Genomic DNA, 24954 nt, shown 5'->3' on the forward strand with positions numbered 1-24954 from the left:
CTCCTGCAGCTGTGTAGGGCTTGAGACGTCTATCTTGCTTGGGTGTGGACTCCGGTGGGGCTCTGACCGAGGGCTCTGCAGTGGCATGGAAATGTGAGTGCTTGGAGAGGAGCCCCCACTTCCTTGAGGTATGCCACCAACCTACCTCTCATGGGTCAGGTCCCCCTCAGCGCCTGCAAGTGGCTGGAGAGCACCTTGCTGCACATCAGGGGGGCCATGGGGACCCATATCTGCAATTGCAGTCCTACTCAGCAGGACTTCCACGAAGGTCTGATTTCTCTGTTCAATAGCTGACCATCGTTCCTCCAAAGATGTCATTCTATTCTGAACACTGACCATGTTTTCCATACCCTGGTGACTAAGCTCCTCCATGGCCGTAGCCCTCCTCTCCTCTACCATAGCCATCCTCTCCTGTACGGTAGCCAGCCTTACCACAGAGGTAGCAATCGTTTCCACGGAGGTAGCCATCCTTTCCATGGTGATGCGTTCATGCGCCAATGACTCCACAAAGGCTCTGCTTATGTTCGCTATGGACTCCTTCATTCGCTCCACACTCGCAGCGACCCTAGAGACAAAACCTGCCAGAGACTCCTGCATCTGTGCCTGGAGTTCCATCACCTCTGATCTTATGGATGGACCCAGAGGCAGAATGTCGACATGCTGCTGAGCCGAGCTGGCAGAGTCCTGCGCCCTCCGACTAGGACCCTCCACTGCTGTCCCTGTCTCCACAATCTGCTGATGCTCAGTTGTGAGCTGTGATACACCAGGTAACAACACTACACTATGCCCCGAAGGTCCCACCGAGGTGTGAGTGTGTGCGCTGGTGCTGGGTGCCCTGAATTCTGGTGACGCTGCGCCCTCAGATGTTGCAACTTCCTCTGAGGAGTCTGGCTGCTCAGCCTCTGCTTCCTGGCTAGGGGGGACAGATGCTTGTGATGGTCCTGTGGGGGAGTAAAGGAAAGAGTCAGAGATGTGATGCAAAGGCTACATGCACATAGCTTTTTGCAGATGCTCATAAGTCCATCTGTTACAGCTTCACAATCATTATCAGCGACTCATGCAATGTCGAAGTGAGAGATGGGAAACTTTTCTGTCACCAGCTTGCTGTGTTGCACCTGTCTGTCCATCCCCCACGCGTGAATCATCCTCAATGCCCATGATTTCCAGGACGGCCTCCTCCCAGGGGGTCAGGTGGGCTAATGAGGCTGTCCCTCCTCCTGTCCTGGCTCACTCTCTTTTGTTGTGAGCTCACTTTTCCTGCAATGAGGGAGACAAGTGGAGGTTGAGTGAGAATGAAGGAGTGAGTGTAGAGATTGCATAGCATAGATACTTAGAAGGAGACAAAGATGGAGTGAGGTTGCAAGACCAAGGGCCCTCCCTGTGTGTTGTCAGTTGTGTTCAAAGCATCAGAGTGTTAGTGAGTGTGAGGGCTGCATGGTCGAATAGTTTGTGAATGTGAGCATAGAGAGAGAGGGAATGGGTAAGGGTGCATGGATGTGAGTGTCAAGTGGGATGTGGAAGAGATTGCTAAAGCTGAGTGCTGCTGAGGAAAGGCAATGGGGATCAGATTGAGAGTGGTGGGAAATTCATACTCACTTTTCCAGTGCGCTGAAGGTCATGAAATCTTTTCCTGCACTGTATCCAGCTTCTGCAGGCGACTCCCAAGGAGTTGACCTCCTCCGCCATCTGCATCCACACAGCCTTGGTCTGAGTGGGAGGCCTCTTCCTCCCTGATGAAGGGGACAGCACCTCCCTGTTGGCCCTAGCCCCATCGACTAATGCCTGCAGTGCCGCCTTGTCAAAGCGAGGAGCTGCTCTTGTCCTCCCGCTTGTTATCTTTCCTGCAGGTCCCTCTGACACGAAATGGAGAAAGCTTGGAAGCCGGCAGAAGAAGCAAGGCTTGCTGTGGACCTTAAATGCAGCAGCAATGATGACGTCATCGGAGGGGACTTTCAGTCATGAAAAACCCATTTGCAAAGGCTTCCCGTTGGAAATCAATTGGCCAATTGAGTTAAAATTGCATCAATCTCCCACATCCATTTAGATTCGTGTGGGAAACATGAAATTCGGATAACACGGCATCATCCCGCACTCGAGTTAAAATCCTGCCCATTATCTAGGCTGATGCTTCAGTGCAGTACTGAAGGAGTGCTCAATGTTGGAGCTGCTGTCTTTCAGATGAGACATTAAACCAAGACCCCACCTGTCCTCTTAGGTGGATGTAAATGATCCCATGGCACTATTTGAAGAAGAGCAGGGAGGTTCTCCTGGTGTCCTGACCAACATTTATCCCTCACACAACACCAATCAAACAGATTATCTGGCTATTTATGTGTTTGTGCGATCTTGTGATCAAATTGGCTGTCACATTTCTCTACATTACAACAGTGATTACATTTTAAAAGTACTTCATTGGCTGTGAAGTGCTTTTGGACATCCTGAGGAAGTGAAAGGTGCTATATAAATGCAAATTCTTTCTTTTCTTTATATCCTGAAGGACGGAGGATTGCTTGGCTGGTATCTGTCAAGCATCCTCTGTGCCTTAGATACCTACTTGTAATTGACATCTTTATTTAATTCTGAAGGGTGCCTTTTTGATGTCCCTTTCATAGCGCAGACATCAAAGCAAAGAAAGAGGTATGACTATTAATGGCAGCAATGATTCTTTAGTATATTTCACTCAGCCAAGCAGCTAATATTTCGGTGTCATTAGAGTTCTTTCTAAAGATCCAATCTCACACAAAACTTCTCAATTTCTGAAATATGGCCCAAACTAAGAATGTTAATCCATAGATCTACTAAATATTCTATTATTATCTTGACATACAAGTTAAGTTAAGCACAGCGTAGTAATCTAGTGAAATCTGTATTTGTTCTTCCATCTCTTACTTTTGAATGAACTTCTTGTAATTTGTAGCCTAAGATATACGGAGTATTACTTGTCCATCGGTGCAAGAGCATATGGTGGTAATCCATACTATTTGGTGTGTATCTTAGTAAAAAGGTTCATTCTTTAGCCTGTGCCCCAATGTCCAGGGTTACTTCACATATGAAGTAATATTTCAATTCATAGGCAGTGTGGATTTGCCTGAGAGAGTGAAGCTTTTGCACTAGGCATGAGAAAATATATCTGGACCTGTGAAGGAATAAGCCATATAACCTATTCAGAAAAATACACTATCTTATGAAAGAATCCTGGCCTTATTAAAACATGACAAACTGGGCTTGGAAATTTAGAAACCTAACTATGAAATAGCTATGAAAGAATTCTGGCTATTGATAAGACAGTTGTTGACCCTGAATAAATAACCTTATTGAAACAGAAGGTGCATGGCTCTGACAAGCTGACCTTTTGGGAACAAAACAATGGTCCATACTGGATTAAGGTGTTTTGATTTAAACTTTGTAACGATGGCACATAAGATAAGGAACATCTGCCCTCGTAAAGATGACATAAAATAAAGAACACCTGCCCTTCACACCGTTTTATATGGTAAACCCAGAACACCTGGAGATGAGACAAGATTCTGGAATATTAAAAGCTGATGTAGCAGTAAGAATTGCAGAGGTCGGCAGAAAGATGAATAGAGATAATTAACTTGCATCAGCAGAAAACCTTAAAGGAAATACAACTGGAAATGAGTATAAATATTGAAGTTTCAAATGGGATATCAGTCACTTTAATCGGGCACAGTGATTCTCAGCTACAGGGGATCAAAGGTATTTGATATTGATGGATATCTTGTATAGAAAACTTTAAGAACTGTAATACTGTAGCAAAGTTAAGATTTAAAAGTAAGATTCTCTGTTAATAATATAGTATTTTTTCTCTTTTTAGATTAATGTTGCGATTGACTGATTCACCAACTATAAATTGTATGTCGGTTCTTTTTAATAAATCTCTATTTTTAGAATTGTCTCACATAAGTCTTCTGTATCAATAACTCACAAACTCAATCTCTGTACACTCTTTGGTGAAGAGTTACAGAATTCTGAGGGAGATCTCCGGACCCTCATAATATCCAGGACGTTACAGTCTAGCTAAACTTATTAAAAGCGCTATCTGGAGGATGGTAACATTCTCGGGTTGTTCCTTTCCTTTAGGGAGAGATAGCCCGGGCCTTTAGACCCAATTAAGTGTCTTTAGGATTCGGCTACCTCAAACTTTAGTTGAAAGTGAACGTCTGAGAAATACACCTGATCCAGGATAGCCCCAGAGGGCTAGGACTAGTAAAAATCCCTTCAGACCAAGCTTGAACTGTAACAGGACATTATAGAGAAAGCCTTATTGTGCATCCTATATCTGATCTGGGAATTCTTATTACTGAGATTGGTTGTTAAAGAGTTGAAAGTGTTGCATTCTCCAGCATTGGCACCTCTCATCTCGAGCATAAGTTGACTGAACTTTCAAGCAAAATCATGTAAACTATCAATGGGTGAAAGAATTAATGCCTATTGCTGGGCTGTACAGTTAGTAAAATGAGTGACTGAAGACAATTTTACCCGTTACTTACAAGATCAGACTTGGATATGGATTCCTGCTCTTTCAAAGAAAAAAACACCTGCTGTTCTATTTTTTTCCCAGAGCTATTTTTAAAAGATTGTGCTAATGTTGACTTTCTCACAGCACCTGCAGTTAATAGGATTTTGAAACTCAGAAGTACATAGCTGATTAGTGTGTTTAAAAAGGCAGCTGATAAGAATATATGTCTGGATATAAAAGCGTTGAATAAGGGCCCCTCGTCCTGTGGTCTGCTGTTGGAGTCAGCCCTTTGATCAGAAACAATGAGGGCACTCTGTCTTCTTCTTCTTGTCGTCGCTGGAATCCATGGAAGGTCACCAGGTAAATGGAGAGGAAATGTTTTACCACCCCAGTGTAACATTTTTATAACCAAACCGATCAACCTTGTGGCTCCTCTGGGTGAAATTGTCACTTTAGTACCAATTGATGCTGGATTGCAGGCTGGTTTGTAATTACAGATTGGTTTGAGGGCTAGCAGCTCATGGGACATGGATTGAGGCTCCCTAAGCTCATTTCACATCGGACGCTTAAAGCCAATTGAGACAGGAGACTATTCTCTCATCTGTTTGGACTGGATTAAAACCCAGGTCCCACAAGTTATCCTGTGTATAACGCTCCAGCCTATGTGTAACACAGTCTCTGGTCTGTAAGTTGTCTGCGATGTTGCACACTTAATTCAGCCACCTGACCTTAAAGATGCAGTTTTTGCATGATCCAGGGAAACTTTTAATAAAGGGAGAAAATAACACAAAAACATAGGGTATGCACCCTCGTTAAGGAGGGAAAAAGTACTGGAAGCCTAATGCTTGCTTTGTACCAAGAGCAGCCAATAATCTGTGATCTATTCCCTTCCTCATTGAAGAGGATAACAGCGCACTGAAGGGTTACACAGGCTGGGAGGGAGGTGAGTTTTTATAGCAGGGCTGTATTTCAGTTACACTTCAACTTAGTGTTGAAGGCTGCAGGTTGGTACTTGTATAATTAACCCACAACTATAGCGTGGCTACAACAGTCTCAGTACTGAGAACATACAATCAAATGTTGAAATAGAAAATAATCCATACAGACAAGTCTTGCATTCTGTCTGCAGCTAAGTGTTTGTCAGTCACGAGACAGAACCTCACGGTACAAGATTTGTAATTTTTCACTATACTATACTTGTCACCTGATTACCAAATTTGCAACTGATTCCATCTCATTGTAACATATATTCAATGTTATCTTTTCCAGCACAAAGACCCAATAAGCCCCAACTTCCAGGTAAGTCACCAGAAATCTATAATATCCAAAATCAAATGTGAATATTGTACGTTAGTAGATAAACACCACAACACGCTGGTATTGTTCCCTGTGTAACATGGCGTTGCACTTTACTGTACACGCATGACGATTCTTCATACGAGTCTAAGCAATGATTGGGGTTTATGCAACTCTGAATGGAGAATCCCAGGAAAGCCCAGTCTTGTCATCACCTAGCATCTCTGCACATGCACACCAGGAGCCATGGGAGAGTGATCAGGTGCAGCAACTCTGGGTGTGTTTTTTTTTTTCTCCCTCACTAAACCAGAACTGCTGAGTCCATTTGTAGTTCCCCCAACATTGCCACAGCTAAGATCAGCTAATTCAGGACTGGGCCTGGGACCTTGCTGGTCAAATGTCTCGGTATCAAACCACGCGGGTGCTTTATGTCTGAGACAGCGGGGAAGGTTCGGAGTTATTTTTGGGAGTTATTGGTGAAATCTTTGTTTCTGATTAAACTATTTGAATGTGTAAATTGTTACATGTACTTTAATATGTGCAAGATGTTATTATTTTCTGCATTTTGTAAAGATAGGGTTTGTGAATCGTGGGAGATGGAGAATTTTCAGTATAGCCAAATTAATATTTGCAAATTGCTGAAGGCTTCAACAGTCTCAGTACTGAGGACATACAATCAAATGTTGAAATAGTAAATAATCCATACAGACAAGTCTTGCATTCTGTCTGCAGCTAAGTGCTTGTCAGGCACGAGACAGAACCTCATGGTACAAGATTTGTAATTTTTCACTATACTATACTTGTCACCTGATTACCAGATTTGCAACTGATTCCATCTCATTGTAACATATACTCAGTGTTATCTTTTCCAGCACAAAGACCCAATAAGTCCCAACTTCCTGGTAAGTCACCAGAAATCTATAATATCCAAATTCAAATGTGAATATTGTACGTTAGTAGATAAACACCACAACACGCTGGTATTGTTCCCTGTGTAACATGGCGTTGCACTTTACTGTACACGCATGACGATTCTTCATACGAGTCTAAGCAATGATTGGGGTTTATGCAACTCTGAATGGAGAATCCCAGGAAAGCCCAGTCTTGTCATCACCTAGCATCTCTACACATGCACACCAGGAGCCATGGGAGAGTGATCAGGTGCAGCAACTCTGGGTGTGGTTTCTTTTCTCCCTCCCTAAACCAGAAGTGCTGAGTCCATTTGTAATTCCCCCAACATTGTCTCAGCTAAGATCAGCTAATTCAGGACTGGGCCTGGGACCTTGCTGGTCAAATGTCTCGGTGTCAAACCACGCGGGTGCTTTATGTCTGAGACAGCGGGGAAGGTTTGGAGTTATTTTTGGGAGTTATTGGTGAAATCTTTGTTTCTGATTAAACTATTTGAATGTGTAAATTGTTACATGTACTTTAATATGTGCAAGATGTTAATATTTTCTGCATTTTGTAAAGATGGGGTTTGTGAATCGTGGGAGATGGAGAATTTTCAGTATAGCCAAGTTAATATTTGCAAATTGCATCAAAATAATTTCTTAACATAATCAGTTGAAATGATACAAATTTCACAGGTTGATGGGTTTTGACCTCGAGTTCTTGATGACATTTGGGCATCTGGATAGTTCAGTAGCTGCCTCTGGACAGGGGTTAGCACCGTAATTCCCTAAATTTTGTTTGGGTTGTCATCAGACAATAAGGAGGAAAAGTTACCTTCACACTCATCCTGAAATGCACTTGTGCATTTTCCAAGAGATGTTTAAAAATGGCTTTGCACAGTCCTGGATAGTAGATGCCTGCCCACCCCTGTCTTAACTGAGACATTGCGCACGGCAGGAGCAGGATGCAAGATCGAAGTAAAATATCTCCCAAATATAAGTGGAAAAGTAAACCAGTGAAAAACTTTTCTGACAATACTGCAGATACTTTTCCTACTGTGCATTATATTTGAAAATATTGATCCCTCTGGGTGAGCAGCAGACTGCAGAGCCTCTGCCAGTGCCATTCTCAGCTGGCCATTGGAGGGAGTGCCAGTGTAGCCTTGACATGGCTCTCCAAACTTTCCATTGCTACTCGACACCTCCTTTACTGACACAGCTGAGTTCAGGGTACCGGGGCAGCGTTATGGCCGTGCAATTTCACGGGGGGCCTGGGGCCCTGACTGGCTCACCACCCAGCCAGCAACACTTTGCCCATCCTGGCTCCAAGCTGGAAGAATGCAGGGGGGCTGCGTTTTCGGTGCACTGCTTCCCTCCACTCATAGAATTTACAATCCCTAACATGGAATAAGATCCACTTTCTGCAAGTGTGAGGAGAGATAAAGAGAAGGAGTAACTCCCAAGCTGCTGGGAAATTCCCCCTCCCTCCTTCCTTCCTTCCATCCCGTCTCTCCTTCCCACCTTGTCTCCTTTCCTCTTCCTCCCTCCCTCCTTCCCTTCCCATGCTCTTAGGTAGCACTCGGGCTCTAATCATTTAAGGAATGTCTCTAAAAAAATAAATAATCGCTGTGATGAAATATTCCATTCATCACTGCCTGTGACTGTGGTTGGTTTCAGGTTTCAGTTCCCTTACCTCAGTTCCGTCTCCTCACCATTGTATTGTATATTGTAATGTATTGTGTGTAGGGCTCCGCCCATACCTGGCCCCTATGTAAGCAAGCTCAGTCTGGCCTCATATCCAGTACTGCAGACCTCCAGATGGAAGATACCTCTCTCCACTGCGTGTTACCTTCTAAGTTAATAAAAGCCTTGTTTTGTTTCGCTAACATCGAGTCTCGGAATTATTGAGGCACATCAATCGCACTACAAAAATACAGGCTAGTTAGAACTCAATTCTTTGTAGTTAAACTAACAAATGTTGGAATGTATATAGTGGCCCAGTCAGTATTTGAAGAGACAGGTTTATGTTTTGAGTGGAGACCCTTCCAGTGAATACTTTTCTCAGATGCTGATACAGATTTGATACCAGATTAAGTAGATAGTATTTAGTATCATTGTCTTGTTAGGGACCCCAAATAGAATCTTAGCATGGAGCCCCCGCAAGATAAACATCTCCCCTGCAAGGAACTGAACCTGCAACCCACTCTTTTTGTGCTGATAATCAGTGTCCTGGGATACTGCTCCATCTGTACTCTTCTTATATTGTATGCCTGGTGAATTAGAAAGTCGGACGCGTTTAATGGCTGTGCTCTATTTCAGATAAACGCTGGGTGAATGAGTACGATGACAAACTGCTTTATACTTGTACCACATTCAGTACAATTGATTCAATTACCAGGTAAGTGGCTAAAAGTCACTGCACAATAATCTAGTAGGAATCTGTTAGATTCTATAAGGATATGTCACAAAGATAGTCGCAACCTTTCTGCCCAGCCCGCCCGCTGGGGGCTAATCTTGCCAATCTCCTCCACATCCAACTCACCCCTCCCAGTGCTGACCCTGTGGACTCTGCCAGCGGATTACCTATCACCGCCCCTCTCCGCATCTCCCTCCAGAATGTCCATTCACTTGTGAGCAAGACCCTTGCCGTCCATAAGCTTATTGTAGACGATTGCATCAACATCATGGCCTTGATGGAAACATGGCTGAGGAGTGATGACACCTTCCCGCTAAATGAAGCCTCCCCACCTGGCTATACCTTCCATCATTTGCGCCACCCAGGCCGTCACGGTGGCGGTGTGGCTCTGATCACGAAATCACTCCTTGCTCTGTCCCCCTATTCCTCTGACACTTTCTCCTCCTTTGAGCATCTCACCTTGTTCCAACCCTCTCACCTCTCATTCAAAATCCTCGTTCTCTACCGCCCACCCAAGTACCATAAAAACTTTCTCACTGAGATATCTTCACTGCTTTCCTCCCTCAGCCTCTGCACTGAGCGACTTCTCATCCTCGGGGATTTCTATCTCCATCTCGACTCATCATGCTCTCCCTCCTCTGAGTTCACTACCCTCCTATCCTCCCTTAATCTCTCCCTCCACGTAAACTCCCCAACCCATATTCATGACCACCCCCTTGACCTTGCCATCTCACGTGGTTTTCGCTACTTCCATCGTGTCAATCACAGGTAAGGCCATCTCTGATCACTTCCTTGTATCGCTCTCCACCCACGTTCCCCTTCCCCCCACCCTCTCCCAACCCTACTTTCTTCTGTGTCTGCCCCTGGGGGAAAAAAACTCTCCCAATTCACTTAGAATTGCACTTTCAAAATCCCAACTGTCTAGCCTTTGGCCCTCCACTCACCACGACATTTCTGCAGCTACCGATCTGCTCAACCACACTGTTGGATCCATGTGTTAATGGAGACACAGAATGCAGGAGTTGACTTAACAAGTGTTTACTGAACAAAGTCTGGAGGTGAACTAACTACACAAGACACTATACAGGCTTATATACCCGAGTGGTCACTACTGGTACTACAGTATACAGGGGCTTCAAAAACATAGTTCCTCTTAAAGGTACATACACTACAATTCCTCCCCTTTTAGATAAATAGTACATAACATTTTAAGTAATCATTAAATAACATTTTTACAAGAACAATAATATACACATTTGCTGAAGTTAATCAATTACAAATTCAGTCTCTCTGGAGGCTTCCTGACTCGGTCCGGATAACGCCTCGGTGGTGTAGTAGGTTCTTTTGGCATGGTCGATTCGGCTTCAATGCCAGTGTCGGATTCATCTGGTTCCAGTATCACCGGATCGGAGGTAGATACTATGGGTATCTCTGCTTCATCACTAGGCGTATAGAGTTGTGGTGTAGGTTGTCCTTTTTCGGATGACTCTATGATCTGGTCAGCATGGCGCCTTACTTCAATACCTTTGTCCACGGTATACATCAGTGGTCCTAGTCGTGTGCAAATAGTTCCAGGCTGCCATTTCTCGGTACGGTAGTCCCGGGCCAAAACTGGTTGACCTATCTGGAAGGTTCTAGTTGGCCTTTCATTCATGCTTTAAAATTGCCGGTTCTCTACATCCCTTCTGACGTTTGGCTTGACCAAATCCAGCCGGCATCTTAGGCTTCTATTGAAAAACATCATGGCGGGGGTTTGGTTTGTAACCACATGTGTTGCATTCCTGTACGCAAACAAGAAGTTATCTACCTTATGTTGTAGATTTATGTCTTCATTACCCATGGCCTTTATGGCCTTCTTGAAGGTCTGGACAAACCTTTCAGCCAATCCATTGGTGGCGGGATGGTATGGGGCGAACGTGTAGTGCTTAACCCCATTGTTTTTTAAGAACTTCCTGAATTCTTCTGATAATGGACCGCAATTTGTATCCGAACAGATCTGTTCAGGCAGCCCATTCCTGGCAAATATGGTCCTTAATACTGTGATGGTTTTTTCCGTGGTGGTGGAGGACATCTTTATTACCTCCGGCCACTTGGAGTGTGCATCCACCGTGATTAAGAACATTGAGTCCATAAATGGACCAGCAAAGTCGATATGTACCCTTTGCCATGGAGATGAGGGCCACTCCCATGGATGTAGAGGGGCTTGTGGTGGGGCGTTTTGGACCTTCTGGCATCCTAGACAGCTCTTGGTCATTTCTTCGATGTCTCCATCGATACCTGGCCACCACACAAATGCTCTGGCTAAGTTCTTCATTTTCACTCCACCCAGATGCCCCTCGTGAAGCTCCTTTAGCACTCTATCCTTGAGTTTGGGTGGAATAGTGGCATAGTGGTTAGCACTGTTGCCTCACAGCGCCAGGGACCCAGGTTCAAATCCGGCCTCGGGTGACTGTCTGTGTGGAGTTTGCACATTCTCCCCGTGTTTGCGTGGGTTTCCTCCGGGTGCTCCGGTTTCCTCCCACAGTCCAAAGATGTGCGGGTTAGGTTGATTGGCCATGATAAAAATTGGCCCTTAGTGTTAGGGGGGATTAAGTACGTGGGGTTACGGGGTTACAGGGATAGGGCTTGTGTGGGATGGCTGTCGGTGTAGGGACTGGGTGCTAGAGTTTGGATGATCAGCCATGATCTCGTTTAATGGCGGACCAGGCTCGAAGGGCTGAATGGCCTACTCCTGCTCCTATCTTCTATGTTTCTATGAATCACCACTCTGGATCCACACATCAAGGTTCTTCGGCACACTGACAGCTGTTCTCTTCTTTGTGAGAATGCTGGCAACAGTGTTTCGCCATGTGCTGGCCATCCCTTCACCGTTAAATTGTAGACTCGTGAGCGAGTCGGGTCATTTCGTGTTTCCTTTTCAATGGTAGAATTTGTCACCGGTAGACATTCCACTATGGTCGAGTGGAACATCTTCACTGGGTCCACTGTAGGCGCCTCTTCCACCGTTGGCAACGGTAGGCACGATAACCCATCAGCATTCCCATGCTGTTTTGTTCCTTTGTATTCTATGTCATATTGGTGTGCCCCTAGGGAAAGGGACCACCTCTGTATCCTTTGCGCTGTCATAATGGGAACGCCCTTTTTAGGGTTGAATATGGAGACGAGGGGTTGATGGTCAGTCAACAAGGTAAATTTTTGTCCGTGTAGGTAATGGTTGAATTTCTTCACCCCCCACACCAGGCTGAGTGCCTCCCTGTCGATCTGGGCATAGTTACGCTCAGCTGAGTTCAATGAGCGTGACGCAAAAGCTATCGGCCGCTCCGAGCCATCAGGGAATCTATGCGATAATACCGCTCCCACGTCGTAAGGGGATGCATCGCACGCCAGTCTGATTGGCAGTGATGGGTTGTAATGAGCCAACACTTCCCTGGACGTGATCAAGCTTTTGCATTTATGGAAGGCACGTTTACAGTCTTCGCTCCATTTCCAAACTACTCCCGTTTGTAGCAGTGCGTTAAGAGGGTGCAGAACCGTCGACAAGTTTGGTAAAAATTTATGATAGTAATTTACTAATCCCAGGAACGACCTTAATTGTGAGACATTTTCAGGCGCTGGGGCCTTTACGACCGCTTCAATTTTTTCAGGTGACTTATGCAACCCTTCTTCGTTAATGACATGGCCACAATATGATATTTGTTTCTGGAAAAATTCGCACTTGGGGCGATTTGCTCGTAGGCCCCATTCTCTCAGCCTTGTAAGCACCTGCTCCAAGTTGGCAAGGTGCTCGTTGTCGTTTTCTCCTGTTACAAGGATGTCATCTAGGTAGCATTGAGTCCCCGGAATCCCTTGCAGGACTTGCTCCATAGCTCTTTGCCAGATAGCCGGAGCTGATGCCACTCCGAAAACCAGTCGATTTTACTGGTACAGGCCTTTGTGTGTGTTTATCGTGAGATACTTTTTAGAGGCCTCCTCAACCTCCATCTGTAGATATGCCTGTGCTAAGTCAATTTTGGTGAAACGTTTCCCTCTGGATAGTGAGGCGAAAATATCTTCTATCCTCGGAAGAGGATACTGTACCGTGTGAAGGACCGGGTTTACAGTCACCTTGAAGTCCCCACAGATGCGAACTTTTCTCTGTTCTTCAGATTTATCATTATTCAACGTTTTCTTCATGACTGGGACGATGGGTGTTGCCCACTCGCTCCAATCTACCTTGGATAACACGCCTGCTTTTTCCAAATTCTCCAGCTCTGCCTCGACGGCTGGACGAATTGCGTATGGCATCGGCCTTGCCTTAAAAAACTTGGGAATTGCCGCATCTTCTACTTTTATTGAGGCGGTGGCGCCTTTCAGGGTTCCTAGTTCCTGTTGAAACACTTCTTTGGCGTTTGCCAAGATTTCTTTTAATCGTCCAGGTATGACGTCATCATCGTTTTTTTTCTACTGGTCACCGTCAGTGCCTGAATGGAGTGCCAGTCTAAACGTATCTTTCTGATCCATTCACGTCCCAACAACGGTGGACCACCATCTTGCAGAACGTACAAATACAACTTCTGTATTTCATTGCCGTTGTGTACAACAGGCACCCTTATTTTCCCTCTGGGGTATACTTTCTGCCCCGTATATGTCTTCAAGATAATGGATGTGTCTTTCAAAGGTATATGCGGAAATAGCCACTCGTAATCCCGTCGACTCATGACGGTCAGAGCTGATCCTGTATCTAGCTCCATTTTGACTGGGGACCCTGCTATGGTGAGGGTAACCCAAATGGTCTGGTAATCTTCTTTGGCAATTACATTATGTAATTTGAGACAGCTTAGTCTCTTGTTTCCGGAGTCGCTATCGCTCTTCTGGTCTTCGGAGCTACTGTCCGTCATCATTTGTACCTTTCTGTACTTTTCCTTATTGACCTTTTTACTGTCAGCGGATTTCTTTCCAGATCTGCATACACGTGCAATGTGTCCCATCTTTCCACATTGCCTGCATGCTTTGTCCTTGAACCAGCAGTCCTTCTGGTCATGGGTGGATCTGCCGCAGCGATAACATCTCTCGAAACCCCGTGTCATTTCATGGGTGTTGAAGTCCTGTGGCTTTTGCTTTATCTCTGCAGCTCCTCTTGCTGCTGCTTCGTATGATACAGCCACACTGAAAGCCTTGTCCAGTGTCAAATCTTTCTCAGAAAGTAGTCTTTTCTGTGTTCCTTCGCTTAGGAGACCGCAGACGAATTTGTCTCGTAGAGAATCTGCCAGTCCTGCCCCGAATTGGCAGTGCTTTGACAGCTTTCGTAATTCGGTGAGGTAATCAGCGTTACTTTCATTCTTGTGCTGATTCCTCCTGAAGAATTTGAATCGTTCCGCTATCAGCAGCGGTGTTAGGTTTAAGTGCTCCTGTAAGGTATCAACAATCTCCTTAAAATTCTTGTCCATCGGTTTGGCTGGAGTGATCAAGCTTCGTAACAGCCCGTATGTCCTTGCGCCCATCAGATTTAGAAGTACCGATGCCTTTTTATCATCCGCTACTTCATTCGCCTTGTAATATACCTCCACTCTTTCCACATATGTGGTCCAATCTTCTATATCACTATCGAAAGCAGTAATATTGCCAGTCTTCGGCATCTTGAAAATCTAAAATGGCGCTTCCCGCGCTTTTCCTCCGTCCCCGATGGATCAAAATGGCGCCTCCCACGCTTTTCTTTCTTCCCCGCCGAGTTAAGATGGTGCCTTCCGTGCTTTCCCGCCGCTGCCGCTGCTGCTCTCCGCGGTTCCCGTTGCGACCTGCAGCTTTTCGCGGTATTTCTATTTTTGTTTTATATATCGCTTCAATAGTTTCTCCGTTACTTGGAGAACCGTTCCCGTCGTGGAGCGGACCATCTGGGACTTTCCCCTCCCTCTGCTCGGTCTGAACGTCGATCTGCTTTGCAGCACCGGCCGCGCCCTGAGTGCTCCACCCTCTCTCTCTCTCTTTGCTTCAGCTTCCCGACTCACTGCCCGGCCCCGTTGCAGAGCCACCCGATCGAGCTCTAGCCCGCCGCAGCCCAGGAAGGATCAGTGCAGTACCTGCCACCAGCCCGTTTAGCTGGTGAAACCACAGTTTTTTTTTTCTTCTTGCTTCTGGCTTCGACCTTCGTCTGAGGAATCAATCTCCTTGAGGTGTTGCCGAATTGCAGGTAAGTTCGTTTCTAACTCGTCGCCACTGTTGGATCCGTGTGTTAATGGAGACATGGAATGCAGGAGTTGATTTAACAAGTGTTTACTGAACAAAGTCTGGAGGTGAACTAACTACACAAGACGCTATGCAGGCTTATATACCCGAGTGGTCACTACTGGTACTACAGTATACAGGGGCTTCAAAAACATAGTTCCTCTTAAAGGTACATACACTACACACACCCTCATCACTACCCTAATCGTTATTAAAACAATTACTCTCTCTCTCACCCTGACCATTCCCCCGGTATGGGCCTCACCTCTGCTCCCTTAAGTCCAAGAGACACAGACTTGAACGGATATGGCGGACAACTGGTTTAGCCATTCACCGCCAGATCTGGCTAGACCACATAAAGCATTATCAGGACCTGCTCTCGTCTGCCAAAACTGCTCACTATTCCAAGATCATTCGGGAATGCAATGATAACCCCCCGGCTTCTTTTCTCTACTGCAAACCGTCTTCTTAAACCTCTCTCCCCTGTCTCTTCCACCCTCACCTCCAATAACAAGTGTGAGGAGCTCATGGACTTCTGAGACCATCCGACCAACTGCCTCTGCTACTTCCCTCCCTTTCCCTAGCCCAGTGAGCCAACCTTCCTCTAAGGTTCCCCCCTGCCCTAGCCCTGAACTCTCATTTTTCTCCAGTTTCTCCCCAATCTCCCCTCATGCCTTCTCCATGAGGCTCACTTCCTGCTTCCTCGACCCTATTCCCACTAAACTGCTGACCACCCAACTTCCTTTTCCGACTCTCATTTTAGCTGATATTGTTAATGGTTCTCTCTCCTCAGGTACAGTTGCCCTCTCTTTCAAATCTGTTGTCATCACCCCCTCCTCAAAAAAAACAATCCGTGACCCCTCCGTCCTTGCAAACTACTGCCCCATCTCCAATCTCTCTGTCCTCTCCAAAGTGCTTGAACATGTTGTCGCTTCCTAAATCCGTGCCCATCTTTCCTGGAACTCCATGTTTGAATCCCTCCAATCAGGTTTCCGCCCCACCACAGTACCGAAACGGCTCTTATCAAAGTCACAAATGACATCCTATGCGACTGTGATAAAGGTAAACTATTCTTCCCCATCCTTTTTGACCTGTCAGCAGCCTTTGACACGGTTGACCACACCATCCTCCTCCAACACCTCTCCACCGTCGTCCAGCTGGGTGGGACTGCACTCGCCTGGTTCCATTCTTATCTATCTGATTGTAGTCAGAGAATCACCTGCAATGGCCTCTCATCCCGCTCCCGCACCGTCAACTCTGGTGTCCCCCAAGATCTATCCTTGGCCCCCTCCTATTTCTCATCTACATGCTGTCCCTTGGCGACATCATCCGAAAACACAGCCTCAGTTTCCACATGTACCCTGACGACACTCAGGTCTACCTCACCACCACCTCTCTTGATCACTATCTCTAAATTTTCGCACTGCTTGTCCGACTTCCAGTACTGGATGAGCAGAAATTTCCTCCAACTAAACATTGGGAAGACCAACGCTGTTGTCTTTGGTCCTTGCCGCAAACTTCATTCCCTAGCCACCATCTCCATCCCTCTTGCTAACATCTGCCTGAGGCTGAACCACACTGTTTGCAGCCTTGGTGCCATAGTAGACCTGGAAATGAGCTTCTGACCATATATCCGCACCATTACAAAGGCCTCCATAACATCGCCCGTCTCCGCCCCTGCCTCAGCTCATCTACTGCTGAAGCCCTCATCCATGTCTTGACAAAAGGTTTCGACCTGAAATGTTGACTCTATTTCTCTCTCCACGGATGTTGCCTGACCTGCTGAGTTTTTCCAGCATTTTCTTTTGTTATTTTGGATTTCCAGCATCTGCAGTATTTTGCTATCGTCCATGTTACCTTTGTTACCTCCAGACTTGACAATTCCAATGCCATGCCTTCAGCTGCCAAGGCCCTAAGCTCTGGAATTCCCTTCCTAAACCTCTCCACCTCTCTAACTCTCTCTCCTCCTTTAAGACCACTATTCCATTAAGCTGCATGTCCGCGCATTGATCTGCAGGCCCTGCACCAGCTGCTCAACGGCATTCTAATTGGAAAAACCAATCACAGAGAAAGCCATCTCTGATCACTTCCTTGTATCGCTTTCCACCCATGTTCTCCTTCCCCCCCCACCTTCTCCCAACCTTACTTTCTTCTGTGTTCGCCCATGGGGGAAAAAAACACTCCCAAATCACTTAAAATTGCACTTTTAAAATCCCAACTGTCTAGTCTTAGACATTGTAATTTGTGTGGTAATTTTAATGGGCCGCGCGACCCTGCAGCAAAAAAAAAATAGCGGGAACATTGTTTGAAATGCTCCTTTAAACCTACCTCATCTGCCCTAATATCTCCTCAATGTCAAATTTTATTTTGTAACACTCTTGTGAAACGCTTTTACTACATTAAAGGCGCTATGTATACATGCACAAGTTGTTGTAATGTTTATAATTTGTGAATTTCCTCTTTGGCCTGACCTGTGATATTCAGCATTATCTACTAAGAGAGTGGCCAGATCACCTTCACCCACTACCCCGCCACTCTTGTTTTGGATGTAGAGATGAGCAGGGTGTAGAACATGTGCACAGGTTGACTGTGATGTGGAATCATGAACATTGGATTAATGTTACCGTAGCTCATTTTAGTTAGTATCTTTATAGCTAACAGAGGGAGGAGGCTATCGTCCTGAGTTGATAGTTTCATTTGAACCCACATTTTAGTGAAAAGCCTGCTGGGGAATTCACAGACCCACCCAACTTCCATCTCTTGCAGTTGTTCTAAAAATGCTTTTTTTGCTTTCTGTTCTAGTGAGCATCACAGTTACTATGAGGATCGTCTGTGGGATTTCCAATGTAAGAAGACATTCGAAGAGCTGCCAGACTGTGCATGGACCAACTACGTGAACAACTTTGATGAAGAGTTCACCTTCACCTGCCCATTTAACTCCCTTATTAGTGGTATGGAGTCTTATCACCTCAACAAACATGAGGACAGGAGGTATTTTGGAAACTAATAGCATTGTTTGTATCAAAGGCTAATAGCTGGGCAATTTTCAAAACAATTGGGTATAATATCCTCCATTTGCTAATGTAAACAAAAAAAAGTCAGTGTTAATAAAACTGGTTTGTCAGCGGCTTGAAATTGCAGTTATACTGCAGGTTCTGTGTTGTTGTGTATTGATGTTACAAATGTAATCATTCAGTGATACTCTAATCTATGTGTAAATCTAGATGAAATGACATCATATATTGCTGAACATAATAGGGAGGCTGATTATTAAGAATAATAATCTCATCTCAGGATTTTAATGATAACGAATCACATTTATGCTGTTACATAGAATTTGTAGCAGAGAAACAGGCCATTCGGCCCAGCTGGCCCATGCCCGTGTTTAGGCTCCACCGAGCCTCCTCCCATCCCTTTTCATCTAACTCTATCAGCATACCCTTCTATTCCTTTCTCCCTCATGTGCCTTCCCCTTAAATGCATCTATGCTATTCGTCTCAACTACTCCATATGGTCGCGAGTTCCACGTTCTAACCAGTCGTTGGGTAAAGAAGTTCTGCCTCAATTCCCGATTGGATTTATTGGTGACTATCTTATATACATTACCCCTAGTTTTAGACTCACCCACAAGTGGGAAACATCTTCTGTACGTCTACCTTATCAAACCCTTTGATAATCTTAAAGACCCCTATCGGGTCACCCCTCGGTCTTTTTTCTTGGAATTCATGTTATGCAGGGTCCTGGATTAGACTGCTTTCTCACAATCACTTGGTGCATTCACCCATTAATCTGCACTTCACTTCACTTCTGCACTACCTTCATTATGAGGTACTGTTACCTAAATTTAAAAAGAATATTCAAACTCATCATTGAATGATTACATTTGTAGTATTCGTCAGTACACATCAACACAGGAAGATCCAATCTGATGTTTATGTATTATATTTTTGAAGAAGTTCATTGACATGCCATTAACCACTTTTGCTGGGAGTCTGTTCCACAGATCCAATAATCTGAGGGGGAGAAAAAAGTACCTTATAATCACTTGCGCTTCATGGGGTTTGTGGCTGCTTGACAAATCAAAGCATCTCTGTGTAGCTGAGGTGCTGCTTGCCTTGTTTTTGTGGCCTTGGTAAAATTTACCAATCAGGGATATACCTGCACATTCGGCCAGAATTTGGCTGATGGTTGAACACGTAGCTTCCTGGCAATTGAGTTCAATCTGCTGTGATCACACGGGATTGGAGTTTCTAATGTAATACTGCCCAGGCGGTTTCTGGGCAGGGACACAAAATGGGGTGGGTATAAGGTGTTTGGTTTCCTCGTCCTTACAAGGGTTCTTTGACTTTGGGTTTTACAGGAACAAAATGGTAGATGACACACAGGTTTAAGTTCAACCCAAAATGGTTAGTTTATTAAAACCAACAAAACACAGACAAAAACCTGTTGAGATTTGGCTGAAACTTACAATCACCCATACGGCCAGTCATTACCGTTGTGGATTGTAGGCCTGGATCGGAGATGACCTGACCCCATCCTCCTTTATCTGACTGCAGCTGCCTACATAGCGCAAACCCCTTGTAGAGTCAACTGATGCTTACTCGTGGCCGATGTCGATTGTAGGCTGGGAGCTGGAGATGACCGTCTTCCCTTCCTTCTTATACCTGGCCCCATGCTGAACTGTCCGACATTCACACCTCGTCAACCTGTAATTCAACCACCGGAGGTGTACAGAGTTGTGAGATCGAAGATAACTCATCTCATCTCTCCCGCTTTCTGTAACACATATTCAATGTGATTTCTATTACTGTTGATGGGAGGTTGGCTGATTGTCTGCTCAGGACTTGTGTATCTTCCATTCATGTCAGGAAGTCGATCGTGACTCCCATTGTTTCAGTTAAACTCAGAACATTGTCCAGATGTTAATTTTTCCCATCGAAACCAATCATGATTCAAGGCCTCACAGTTCAATGTCAATGTCCTTTTCAGAGTTAATCATGAGTCAAAGCTTTCATTGTCCAGTGTCAATGTGTTCTCCAAGAACTGCAGACTTTGATGGCTGGCACCTTTTCTGTGCCTCGAAGTTTAACCGTTTCATGCCCTTACCACTGGGCCAAACAGGCTTTCAGCATTTTGAAATCTACATGGGGTCATGTAACTGTGCATCCTGCCCCTAACAAAATGCACAATTTTCCCCTGGAAGAGATGCAATAAGTTACTATTCAAGTGCAATTTCCTTCATCTTTTTCCTCTCTAAGGGAGGTGCTGTTGTTTCCAATTTAATGCTGTTTACTGAGCGATCCAGGACTCCAGCTTGTGTGCGTCCCTGCTGTAGGGGACTAAGTGCCACTTTATTCCCCATCCCCCCACTCTCAGTGTGTTTTTCGCCAAATATATGCAACCTCACTTTTAGATTTTTCATCTACTTTTTTCATGTTGTCGTATAGTTACTAGATCTAGAACTCCAACTTGGTCCCAATATTGTGTCTGAAATTGTCACGTTCATTGTTTTACTGCTTTATCTTTCTCAGGTGGAAATTCTCCTGCTGCCGTGTTAACAATGTCTGCAGTGAAAATTGTTTCTGGACAGACTATGTCAACCTTTTTGACGATTACTTACACTGGAAAGCTCCTGAATCTACCTACCTTGCGGGGGTTTCCAGCTACCATGACAACTATCGAGAGTAAGTAACTTGCTGCTTATTAAAATTTTTACTTGAATTCTCTTTTTGTGTACATTTGGTGCACTAACAACGCTGGAGTCAAATGATACCAGGATACATGTCTCCTGAGTTTGGCCTTGCTGGTTGCTGGGAGCACAGAGATTTGGAGAAATTGTACTGTGGTACTAACAGGCCAGTCACAGATGTCCTGTAGTTTAACCCATGCTCCAGCCACTCTCACTCAGCAAGTGATCACTAACTCTCTGCTTGAATGTTGGTGAAAAAGATACCGATTTCTAGGCCATGACACGGCTGTAGAGAGTTCTACAGAGACGAGAAGTACAGTGTACATTTCCGCAATGTTGTAGGCGATGGACTCGTGTATGAATTTGACACTGTTTCTCTCAAGTTATTAAATCAAATATCTCCTCTACGTGTTTTCTCAGTGAATGTTCTTTTAAGTGTCTGTGTACCTGTAGGCCCCATGGCACAGATACCTGTGGGTCAGGTGTTATCTGTTGCTGCAATCTCTTGGCTTGCATCCTTTGCTCCTCCTCAAAGTACAGGAACAATAGAATCTCCAGAGGGAAATCCGTTATTTAGCTGTGAAGAACGCCCTTTAAACTCTCACCAAGTTTCACATTGCACCTTTAAATGCTCAGAAACTGCAGCTTCAAAGCACAGACCTTTCCCATCTATGCACTGCCATACAGGCTCAGCAATGCCACCGCTACAATGATGGTGATTTTCAGGGGTAGCTAGTGGGTGGAAACACAGGGAAATCTAAGGAGGGTTGCAAAGGTTGGGGAGCCGCCTGCTTCATTTAAATCTGATGGCGTGATTCCGACAGGCGGATCACGGTCACAGTGGGGTCACCGGAGGGAAACTGTGGCAGCCACTTTTAGGAATGGAAATTTTGCTGAAGGGTCTCCGCCCCGTTTTACTTGCAAGGCCACCTTTACACCGCCTGAAAATCCAGGCCAGGGTGTTGGAACGGGTAGATGTGGAAAGCAGCATAATAGGGCTTCACTGCACTGCTGAGCTATCAATATTGACCTCTTTCTATCCTCTTTTCAATTACAGGGACCGCCGGTGGAAGTACCAATATTGCACCCAAAAGAAGTGTTAATTCAGCAGACCGCTGTGGGAGAAAGGTTCACCAGTATCTGGACATTCTTCTCACTGAAATATATTCCAACTTAATTTGAAAATGTAATAAAAATAAAATTGGAGACTGCAGAAATATTGGATCTCTGAATAACTTTCATTTTTGGGAAGTTACACTAAGCAAGATAAGACATATCGGCGAGTAGGAAATGGAACATATTTCTATGTTTTACACATAAAATCAGCATAAAGTATTATGTCCGTGTGTAATTGAGACACGGCAACGCCTCTTTGGGGTATCAGGTTCTTCTGGCAAAGTTGATTCGGGATCAACATCGTTGTTTGGTTCGTCTGCTTCCAATATCACCGATTCTGAGGTAGATGCAACTGGTACTTCGGTTTCATCGCCAGGTGTATCGGATCGTGGTGTGGAATTGACGTTTTCCAGTGACTCTAGAATCTGGTCAGCATGGCGTCTTACAATGCTCTCTCCAACGTCCACGGTATACATTAGAGGTCCTTGCCGTGTGCAGATCGTTCCTGGCTGCCATTTCTCTGTGCGGTAGTCCCGGGCCAAAACTGGTTGACCTATCTTAAAACTCCTGGTCGGCCTTTCATTCATATTCTGAAACTGCCTGTTCTCCACATCTCTTCTGATGTTTGGCTTAACCAAATCCAAGCGGCATCGTAGTCTTCGATTGAAGAACATCATGGCTGGAGTTTGGTTGGTAACCGCATGTGTCGCATTCCGGTAGGCAAACAAGAAGTTATCCACCTTGTGTTGTAGGGGTATGTCTTCATTACACATTGCCTTGATAGCCTTCTTGAATGTTTGAACAAACCTCTCAGCCAATCCATTGGTGGCTGGATGATATGGGGCGGATGTGTAATGCTTAACACCATTGTTCTTTAAGAACATCCGGAACTCTTCAGACACAAACTGTGGTCCATTGTCGGAGCAAATCTGTTCAGGCAGCCCATTTCTGGCGAATATGGTTCGTGAGACTGTGATAGTTTTTTCTGTGGTGGTTGAGGACATTTTTACTACCTCTGGCCACTTTGAATGTGCATCCACCGCAATTAAAAACATCGAGTCCATAAATGGACCAGCAAAATCAATGCGCACCCTTTGCCATGGAGATGAGGGCCACTCCCATGGATGTAGAGGGGCTTGTGGTGGGGCGTTTTGGACCTTCTGGCATCCTGTACAGCTCTTGGTCATCTCTTCGATTTCTCTATTGATTCCCGGCCACCACACAAACGCTCTGGCTAAGTTCTTCATTTTTACCCCTCCCAGATGACCCTCATGAAACTCATTGAGCACTCTATCCTTCAATTTGGGTGGAATAACTACTCTGGACCCACACATCAAGGTTCCTCTGCACACTGACAGCTGTTCTCTTCTTGGCGAGAATGCTGGCAGCAGTAGTTCGCCATGTGCTGGCCATCCCTTCACCGTTAAATCATAGACCCAGGAGAGTGTCGGGTCATTTTGTGTTTCCTTTTCTATGTTTGCATTCGTCACAGGGAGACATTCGACTATGGTTGAGTGGAATATCTCCACTGGATCCACTGCAGGTGCTTCTTCCACCGTCGGCAACGGTAGGCGCGACAATCCATCAGCATTCCCATGCTGTTTAGTTCCTTTGTACTCGATGTCATATTGGTGCGCCCCTAGGAAAAGGGACCACCTCTGTAGCCGTTGTGCTGTCATTATCGGTACGCCCTTCTGAGGGTTGAAAATGGAGACCAGAGGTTGATGATCAGTTAGTAGAGTAAATTTCTGACCGTGCAGGTAGTGATTGAACTTCTTCACCCCCCACACCAGGCTGAGGGCCTCTCTGTCAATCTGGGCATAGTTACGCTCGGCTGAAGTTAACGAGCGTGACGCAAAAGCTATCGGCCTCTCTGAACTATCAAGGAATTTATGTGACAGTACCGCTCCAATGCCGTAGGGAGACGCATCACACGCCAGTCTTATCGGTAGTGATGGGTTGTAGTGAGCCAATACTTCTCTTGAAGTGAATAGGTCCTTACTCTTCTGAAAGGCCCGCTTACATTCATCGCTCCATTTCCATGCTACTCCAGTTTGTAGTAGGGCGTTCAGTGGGTGCAGAATTGTGGACAAGTTCGGCAAAAACTTATGGTAGTAATTCACCAATCCGAGGAATGACCTCAGTTGCGACACATTTTCAGGCGCTGGAGCCTTAACTACCGCTTCAATTTTGTCAGCGGACTTATGTAACCCCTCTTCATCAATCACGTGGCCACAATACGATATCTGTTTCTTAAAAAACTCGCACTTGGGGCGATTGGCTCGTAGCCCATGTTCTCTTAGTCTAGTGAGCACCTGCTCTAGGTTGGCAAGGTGTTCACTGTCATCTTCACCTGTCACTAGGATGTCGTCCAAGTAACACTGAGTCCCCGGAATCCCTTGCAGGACTTGTTCCATCGCTCTTTGCCATATCGCCGGAGCTGATGCTACTCCGAATACCAGTCGATTATACTGGTAAAGACCTTTGTGAGTGTTTATCGTGAGATACTTCCTAGAGGATTCTTCAACCTCCATCTGCAAATATGCTTGTGCTAGGTCAATTTTTGTAAAACGCTTCCCTCCAGATATTGAGGCGAAAATATCTTCTATCCTCGGAAGATGATATTGTATTGTGTGAAGGACAGGGTTCACCATCACCTTGAAGTCCCCACAGATGCGAACCTTCCTTGGCTCCTCAGACTTATTGTTTAACGGTTTCTTCATGACAGGAACGATGGGTGTCGCCCACTCGCTCCAGTCTACCTTAGATAACACGCCTGCATTCTCCAGATTCTCCAGCTCTGCCTCGACGGCTGGGCGAATTGCATATGGTACCGGTCTTGCTTTGAAAAACTTGGGAATTG

General features: G+C 45.3%; 1 protein-coding gene across 1 annotated transcript; it reads left to right on the forward strand.

Annotated features, from left to right (window-relative positions):
• Positions 1–4166: 4166 nt before the first annotated feature.
• On the forward strand, positions 4167–22183 carry LOC147106157 (hemagglutinin/amebocyte aggregation factor-like). Its single transcript, XM_086009746.1, has 7 exons — positions 4167–4843; positions 5753–5782; positions 6652–6681; positions 8989–9067; positions 18089–18277; positions 20818–20970; positions 22033–22183. Exons 1-7 carry the CDS (start codon positions 4786–4788, stop codon positions 22076–22078), a joined length of 585 nt encoding a protein of 194 aa, XP_085865872.1. The 5' UTR covers positions 4167–4785; the 3' UTR covers positions 22079–22183.
• Positions 22184–24954: the final 2771 nt, after the last annotated feature.

Source organism: Somniosus microcephalus, chromosome 16 (assembly GCF_052327205.1).
Source record: "Somniosus microcephalus isolate GS21.2 chromosome 16, FLI_Smic_1.0, whole genome shotgun sequence".
Classification (NCBI taxonomy): domain Eukaryota; kingdom Metazoa; phylum Chordata; class Chondrichthyes; order Squaliformes; family Somniosidae; genus Somniosus; species Somniosus microcephalus.

Excerpts from the sequence above, each read along its gene's own strand:
- LOC147106157 (XM_086009746.1), top strand. The coding sequence starts at position 4,786 with ATGAGGGCACTCTGTCTTCTTCTTCTTGTCGTCGCTGGAATCCATGGA. Across the intron at positions 5,783-6,651 it reads CAATAAGCCCCAACTTCCAG|CACAAAGACCCAATAAGTCC; the intron begins GTAAGTCACCAG and ends TATCTTTTCCAG. Across the intron at positions 20,971-22,032 it reads TACCATGACAACTATCGAGA|GGACCGCCGGTGGAAGTACC; the intron begins GTAAGTAACTTG and ends TTTCAATTACAG.